Source organism: Macrobrachium nipponense, chromosome 47 (assembly GCF_015104395.2).
Source record: "Macrobrachium nipponense isolate FS-2020 chromosome 47, ASM1510439v2, whole genome shotgun sequence".
NCBI lineage: Eukaryota > Metazoa > Arthropoda > Malacostraca > Decapoda > Palaemonidae > Macrobrachium > Macrobrachium nipponense.
In genome coordinates this window covers 35376291-35384273 of record NC_087222.1, presented here as the reverse complement: position 1 = coordinate 35384273, position 7983 = coordinate 35376291, and the positions used below count along the sequence as shown (strand labels likewise).

General features: G+C 37.6%; 1 protein-coding gene across 1 annotated transcript; it reads left to right on the top strand.

The window, feature by feature from the left end:
- Window positions 1–670: 670 nt before the first annotated feature.
- LOC135204897 (surfeit locus protein 1-like) lies at window positions 671–7566 on the top strand. The gene is made up of 8 exons (XM_064235141.1): window positions 671–752; window positions 1582–1748; window positions 2392–2513; window positions 2690–2786; window positions 2925–3019; window positions 5488–5661; window positions 6457–6594; window positions 7254–7566. Exons 2-8 carry the CDS (start codon window positions 1587–1589, stop codon window positions 7321–7323), a joined length of 858 nt encoding a protein of 285 aa, XP_064091211.1. The 5' UTR covers window positions 671–752; window positions 1582–1586; the 3' UTR covers window positions 7324–7566.
- The last annotated feature ends 417 nt before the right edge of the window (window positions 7567–7983 follow it).

Genomic DNA, 7983 nt, shown 5'->3' with positions numbered 1-7983 from the left:
AAACATTTCGAAGTAACATGAAGTAGAGTTTTAAACTAAGTAATGAGGAGAAACGAATTGAAATGGAAGCTTTGCCACCTCACCACGATTATAGTGTATAGTGTGCCCGCAACTGTTTGTGGAGTGAGCGTTTAGGAAACCAAGGAGGACGGATTTTGTTTTTGTTTTTAATAATTTGTCAAAATGAAACTTTCACCATGAAGAAGAAGAAAAAAAAGATAATTAGAAGATAATTTTAAATTTACCTTGACTGGTGGAATAAATAAAGCCTAAAAAAATAGAGGTTTTGGTATTAAATTTTTACGTCTATCGGTCAACCTACTAGTTTTCTAAGCCCATTAACTTCATTTCCTCCAAATTATGTTTTTTTGTCGTTTAATAAAAGCAAAAGTCCATTTTTAAGTCTAATCGCAAAAATTAATGATAATTGACTGCTGAAATAAATTAAAATCTAAAAGAAAAAAAAAGGTTTTGGAGTTACATTTTTACGCCTATCTCTTAATCTACTGATTTTCCAAGCCCATTAACCTCATTTCCCCCATATTAAATATCTTTTTGTCATTTGTCATCTACAAAACGTCCATTTTTATGTCTAATCGCAAAAATAAACGATACTTTTTCAAGATGGCGGTATATTTATTAAAACGTTAGAAGACACTTTCTATGTACTTTTATTATCTATGATGTGTCCTGGGTTTGTTTACATGTGAATGATGTGATGTAACTGTCAGACTCAGAGACCGTCTGCCCTTGTAAGTTACTTAACAAGATTTTATTAATTTCAGCCCATTTCTCGATTTTGGCGACGAAATGAGGCACACGAAGCTAAAATAAGGTTCTATTATAACAGGAGATGAAGTTGACGGCTTGAAATAGGAATAATTATTAATAATATCTATTAAAAATAGGTGATGATAAATATTTTTTTACCATTTTAGCCCTAGCTATTTGTTTAGCGCGACCCTGTAACTTTTCTTTTTATTTCATTTGAATTAATTGGCATTTTATCAAGAATAGGTTACAGCTTACCTCGTACCTTCATTTTTCTATTTTTCTAAATTTGCCTAGATTTAGGATAGGAATTTTCTCAGGAATGGGCCCCCACGGCTCCCCTTTGGCCGGCGGAGGGGACGGGGCAGGGCAGAGGATAGGTTAGGTTAACCCTGTTCGAATAAGTGTTTGATTTGCTTTTATTTAAGAAGGTCTCTCTCCCTCTCTCTTTCACTAGGATAGGTTAGGTTAACCCGATTGAAATGTCTTTGGTTTGTGTTTCAACAGGCCTCTCTCTCTCTCTCTCTCTCTCTCTCTCTCTCTCTCTCTCTCTCTCTCTCTCTCTCTCTCAAATTCTGCTAGTAGTATTCATGGACACAATTGCTTGCATTTTTTTGTCATTTGGTTTAATTTTAGGTCAGAATCTTAGGAAATAATATAAATAAATTCCTCTCAAATATTACTTTATTAACATGAAAAAAATCTGGATTTAGTATATATAGTTGAATACAAAGGAGGTAGGACCTTGATGTCAACATGTTTTTCACAGTATAAAAATTCCTGATAATGACCTCAAGTGTCTCTCCACAGGTACAATGAGCAGCATCTTGCAGAGAGGATGTTCTTTCGGCCGACGGTCGTTGGCCCTTGCGCCGAGATACTTGCTTCTGCAATATGCCAAAGGAGCTCCCAAGAGATGCATTTTTACAGCCAAAGCGAAGACCAAGCCATTTGGACCCATTAGTGTATTTCTCTTGGTGAGGGGCAAACATTTTCCTCTTGTTTTACACTTAATAGAGTTTTTGTTACCTTCCCAGAGCTGAAACGACGAAAAGGAGTAAAATAGTGAGTTTTCTTAAGCAATGGAGTTTTCTTTCTATCATGGCCCTTAAAAAGGCTGGCAGCAGAGAGGAAGCAGCAGTTCCTGGGCTGTGTACCATTAAGAGGATTACCAGTTTCCACAGAATAAATGTCATAGTATTTGTGATTTAAAGCAAATTTTTATTTATTGGGCCTATTCTATTGTATTCTGTTTCATTTGATGCTATTTACGTACCTGGTTTCTTTAGGCTTGCGTAGGATAGGCAAGTCACGGTAAGGATTTTGATGCAGCATAGCATAGGATGAGAGTAAGATTACTCTGTAGTTTGCATCTTGTAGATGTTTAAACCCTTGGTCCTTGGACATTTCACTGCAGATATAAGAGAGTATGGTACTAAGATTTAGGTCTATAACATGAAACTTTCTTGTCCTTGTGTTGATAGATTAAATGATGACAAGATGATCCAGTGCATTGTTATGGCAGTAGAAGACATACACTTTTCAGTCAGTGTGAAGAATGTGCTACACTATCACTATCATGCATTATATATCATGTCCTTTTCCATGCCACGGATGTAGGTTGTGCCATGCGGAACGTTTTGTCTCGGAACTTGGCAGTATCAGCGTCGACAGTGGAAGTTAAATTTAATCGCAGAGTTAGAAGCCAGAACATCTGCACCTCCAGTGGAGTTCCCTGAAGAGTGAGAAGTAGTGCTTGTAATTTGTTTGAGAAAACGTTTGTTTGGAAATTGATTGGATGAATTGACCTGTAGTAGTACATAATACAATATGATACAGTATAATACAGTGTAACTGTCTTATATATATGTATATAGTATATATAAATGAAATTGACTTTAATGGCCTCTCTCCACAGCTTGAATGATCTTGAAGACCTGGAGTACAAGAGGGTGAGACTCAGAGGGACCTTTGATCACAGCAAGGAAATCTTCATGGGGCCGCGCCCTCGCTTGGTAAGTCATTTATATCTAGTCACTTTGTGTGCTTAATCTGCTTTCTATTGTGATAACAGTAATTAGGGTTATATTTGATAAAGTAACAAACCTCTCTTGTTATTTTCCATCTTAATAAAGACCCTTCGACTTTGCCAGGTAGGCGGAGACGTCTACGAAGGTGGTAGCGGTCTCATCTCTTCTGGTCAGAGCGGTTACCTAGTTCTCACGCCGTTCAAGTTTGCCGATAGAGAGTGAGTTTTATTGCGTTTATTTTTCAATAAAGTATTACAAACCATAGGCTTTACAAGTATTTGAATGGATCAAGTCTCATCTTTAGGTTCACCCGACTAATGAGCTAGTTTGAGGATGTGTGTTGAACCTCACCTCCGCTATAAATACGTCCATCGGGTGTGGATCTACTTCAGGCCATAATAATCTGTGACATTGTGTATTTGCTCGAAAACTTTGGTCCTGAAATAAAGCTGTATCTGTTCTTTATAAGTATTTGCAAAGTTAATGTTATTTATTTTTATTAATGATAAAAGTTGAGATTCTATGACATTACAGCTTCTCAGACATTCTGTTATTAGGTTAATTGAAAAGGATGGAGAAGCTGACAAAATTTCTTTAATGATGTTTCCAAAGTTTCACTTTTGTATAAGTGACTTACCCAGTAATTACATAACGATAGTTTTCCACGTACAGCAGCCTAAATTCAAATTTTGCGGGTGATGCTTCGATTGCACAATGTAGGTATACAGAGCTGTCCCCTAACGGCAATATTAGGAACAACTTAGCTGATCTCCTCATTCTGTTTTCTGCCGTGCTCTACTAAATGCTGAGTGCCGACAATGGCTCGTTCTTATTTTCCTGTCATATCACAGGATTTCTGTAGTGTTACACAACCACTGGAACATATTTCATGGCCTTCAAGCAGAATGAATCTCAAATTTTGTTTGTAAGTAATTCTTGAAGGTTGCATCACTCCATGAGGTCATACTTTGCTTTGGGATTTTGATTACCAGCCATAGGCTATTCGTAAGCTGCCAGTAAATATAATTACCTTAAAGTAATTTGTGAATGTTAAGACATTCTTTTAGGCCAAATGTTTGCACTTAGGCCAACACATTTTGTTTTGTGTACTGTGCCTGGGCTACTCATCTCTTTCCTTTGCAGAGACTGAAAGTTTGGAGGTTGAATTGTAGAAAGGAAAGAATGATGTTATGTTTGGCTGCAGGGGCCCAAGAGTGGGGATCACTCTTTGTAATCCATCTCTTCTTCTGATGAAGATCCAGACCATGACAACGCTCCTACCTCTTCATATCCTAGCCTGAGGTTTCTTTTAGCAAACTTCCCGGACTTCTTTGTACCAGCACTTACCAGTTTGCCTGTTTCCACTTTCCACATGAGTAAACTTCCTTCTGATCCTTCCTTTCCCAAGTTAGTGCTATCCTCTTCCTAGAAGAGATCCTGTGTGAGGTAGAGGATTGGTTGGAAGTCAATAGGGATAAAGGCAAAGCTCTTTTCGCTATTCCTCCATCTAAGCTACTGAGGACGAGGTATTCTTTTTATTTCAACAGAGAAGATCCTTCCTTGGGAGTGTCTGCCTCCTCCCAGGGGGACTCATAACAACTTGCTTGATGCAACTTGCCGTGCAGCCTCTACCTCCTTGGTTTTCAGAAGCTATTTGCTCTTTATGCCCTTTCTACTATTGAACTACTGGAGGCGTAAGCAATCTTTGCTTCTTACTATAGTATTATTTATGTAATCTTAAAAATTGTCAGAAATTTTCTATACTTCAAGACCATTTTTAGTGACTGGCATGGCATCGTGGAGGGAAGCACAGGATGTTCTCCTATTATCTCTTCATCTTTACAGTAAGGTGCTGAGTTTGGAGAGCCAGGGGCTACACTGCAGGTGTCAGTGTTTTCCGTTTATTTTTATTTCGGTGCTACATCCAGGACAAGGGTGGGCACCTATCATACTTTGCTAGTTATAGGAGCATTTCCCTCACTGTAAAGTTTCCCCTAAGCAGGAGGTGGCCCTTGGCTCTACCGCCACACCACTACGAGTTGAGCACCAACCAGAGGCAGTATCCATCTGCAATAGCTCTCTTAACTGACAGGAAACAAAAAGCATTGTTTTTTCAATGCCATCCACTTTCTTATTTCAAATTCATTACATGACTTAATGCTTTGTATTATAATATGTCCATGATCCCACTTCCTTTAAATGTGGAATCAGCTATATGTAATTACTGGGTAAGTCACTTATACAAAAATGACATTTTTATAATAAAATGAGGTACTAATTACATGATCAAGAGCCCTCCCTCGTTCCCTCTGATGGACATTATGCATAAAACAGAATGAGGTGATTAGCTAAGTTGTTCCTAGTATTGCCGTTAGGGGACGGCACTTTCTACCTGCACTGAGCAATCAAAGTGCTACCCACGTAACTTGAGTTTAGGCTGCCGTATGTGGAAAACTATAGCAATGTAATTACTGTTTAGTTATATACAAAACCTCATTTTATTTTAAAAATGTCATATTTGTTGCTTATATTTTGGACGTTCACACCAAACATAGGATTAGATTGTGTTGATGTGTTACACTCCTAGATTTCCATTTAGTTTGTCAAGTAATGTGTCTGGTGTCTGATAACGTGTGTAAAATATGTAGAAGATAGACCAGGTAACTTACTGTTTTCTCATTGACAGCCTAACTATACTTGTCAACCGAGGGTGGGTTTCCAGAAAGCAGAGAAACGCTGAGGCCAGACCAGAAGGACAAATTGATGGGGTCGTCAACTTGACTGCGGTTGTGCGTAAGACGGAGAACAGGGCTCCTTTCATGCCGGATAATACCAAAGGATCTTTGTTATTCACATTCAGGTGCAGCAGTCTTTTGTTTTTTATTCTTTCAATTTTTTAATGAGAAAAGAGTGTCTTTCTGTTGCACAAGCAGTTAGCTTGCAAGATGCTCACTCTTGTATACGGTAACCACAAGATCAAATGGCCAACTTTGCTGCAAACAAGTATTGAATTTTGTGTCAGATGTGTTTTCAAAATATTTACTAGTAAAGCATGTTTTGGCCTTAAAGTTGTGGGGAAAGTTGTTCTTGCATTTTTAAGATATATCAGGAACCATAAGTGAGAATAGGTACACTGAATTTTTAAGGGCAGAGAAAGAGCAGTAAAGTTGACAAGGAATATCTTGCTTTGTGCCATAAAAATATGCTGAAGATTTTCACCAAGACTTCCAGCTGTAATGGGTTGTGCTTTTTAATTCTAACCTGTTCCTTTTTCTTTGTTGTCTAACCTCTGTAACATAAACCATCTCCCTCCCAAAACCTCAGAATGAGTCTTGTCAATGGTAGGAACTTTTAACAGTTTATAGCCATGGCTAGTCTGTTGTAACTTAATTCTGTTGAGTAATGTTACAAGAGACTTTCCAGTTCTCATTCAAAGTCTTCCAAGATTAGCGTAAAGGGTTGTTCTCTCTAAATAAATAATTTTATACTAAATTTTCCATGTAGTAGTTATTTAGTTTCAGTGGTTGTTTTTTCACGCTATCTACAAAAGTTTAAAATCACTAGCAGTGGTTCTGGTTGCAAAGTTACAGAGGATGATCTCATTTTAAGAGCTTTTATCCATCGTGTAATGATCACTCCAATGTTTTATGCGCAGGGATGTCGAAAGAATGTCTCAGATGACTGGTACGTCGCCGATTTGCGTTGATGCAGTGGATACCTTCCCAGGTGGCCCTCAAGGAGGACAGACTCGGGTCACGTTGCGCAATGAACACCTTTCATACATGTTCACTTGGTAAGTTTAGTGGTTTTTCATTTCTTGTCAGAAATTTGTTTTACTTATGATTCACTTCTAGTTGTAATGGTTTATTTTAGGGTAAAATATTGTGGCAAATTTTGTGGGAGGATAATCAGCAAAGAGAATTGTGTTCACGAGATGATAGAACCCATTTCACCGTTGACTACACCTAGGGAAAAGCTGATAAAAACCATAGCTATGGCACAGAATATCTGTTTGTGCCCAGCACAGGATTCATGTTGGAATGTGGCCTTCTGCCAACCAAAAGATCATTGTTGAAGTAATTTTATCATGTCCGAACTGGTCACATGTAAATCTTGGTTTGCACATACATACATGTTTCAACACTAGGAAAGATATATTGTTTTGTAGCCTATGGACTTAAGAGTTTTACAATGGAATTGCCATCTCTTGGATTGAAACTGTGTATTGCAACTATATCATTAACTGTGGGTATGTACCTGCTTCTTCAGGAAGCCAAGACGATGTAGTAATTCTTCAGTATCTGCTATACATATTGCCAATAGAAGGGTGGAGGTAGTAAGCCACATATAACATTGTTTACCATACCAATTATTGATGACATTTGAGAAACCTCTACATTTTGGTGTATGCACCAATGGGTCACGTCTTCACACAAGTTAATTTTTTCACAGGTACAGTCTAAGTATTGCTACGGCGTACATGTGGTACCATCGCTTCCTCCGGGGCAAGCCCTTGATGTAAGGAATTGCAGGCTGTAGGGTAAACGTCTGGTATGTAGGGAATGCGATGTATATATTAGTACTATGTTTCTCATTTGTAACACAATAAATAAGTTTTTTTTTACATTCTCTTTAATGAAACATTGTTTAGCAACAGATTACTTTGTACAGTATATCAACAGATTCTTTGTACAGTATATCTTATTCCATGAATAATAATAGACCAGAATAAATAAAATGCCTTGTTGCATAGTTTTAATTTTTATATGCTTTTTCAGTCTTTTTCCTTATTGGGACTCAAGGGCTTGTAGCATCGTTCTTATGCAACTAAAGGTTGTAACTTGGCTAGTAATAATAATCTATGTAATAATGTAACTTTTATTTTGGTCTTTAAGATTGTCAGTTTAATTCCAAATTCTCTTTGTCATTCGAAATTTCTTTAGTGGATATCTTGCAATTGATTCTGAAATGAATGCAGAACTGCAATAATAATCTTTTAACCATTTAGAAAGGACAGACGGCCCAATGGACCCTTGCTGATGAGGTTATTGTCTCTTTAGAGTGCGAACTTCCTCTGTCCTGTTGATGTAACTACCTGTTCTCTCTTTGTTTCACGATTAGGAGAAAGGAAGTTACGCTAGGGTCTTTTCCTGCTCCATTCTTAGTCTTTAGTGCTTGCAGA

Coding starts and splice junctions, on each gene's coding strand:
- LOC135204897 (XM_064235141.1), top strand. CDS start 1,587: ATGAGCAGCATCTTGCAGAGAGGATGTTCTTTCGGCCGACGGTCGTTG. Junction 1,749..2,391: donor CCATTAGTGTATTTCTCTTG/GTGAGGGGCAAA, acceptor CCACGGATGTAG/GTTGTGCCATGCGGAACGTT. Junction 6,595..7,253: donor CTTTCATACATGTTCACTTG/GTAAGTTTAGTG, acceptor ATTTTTTCACAG/GTACAGTCTAAGTATTGCTA.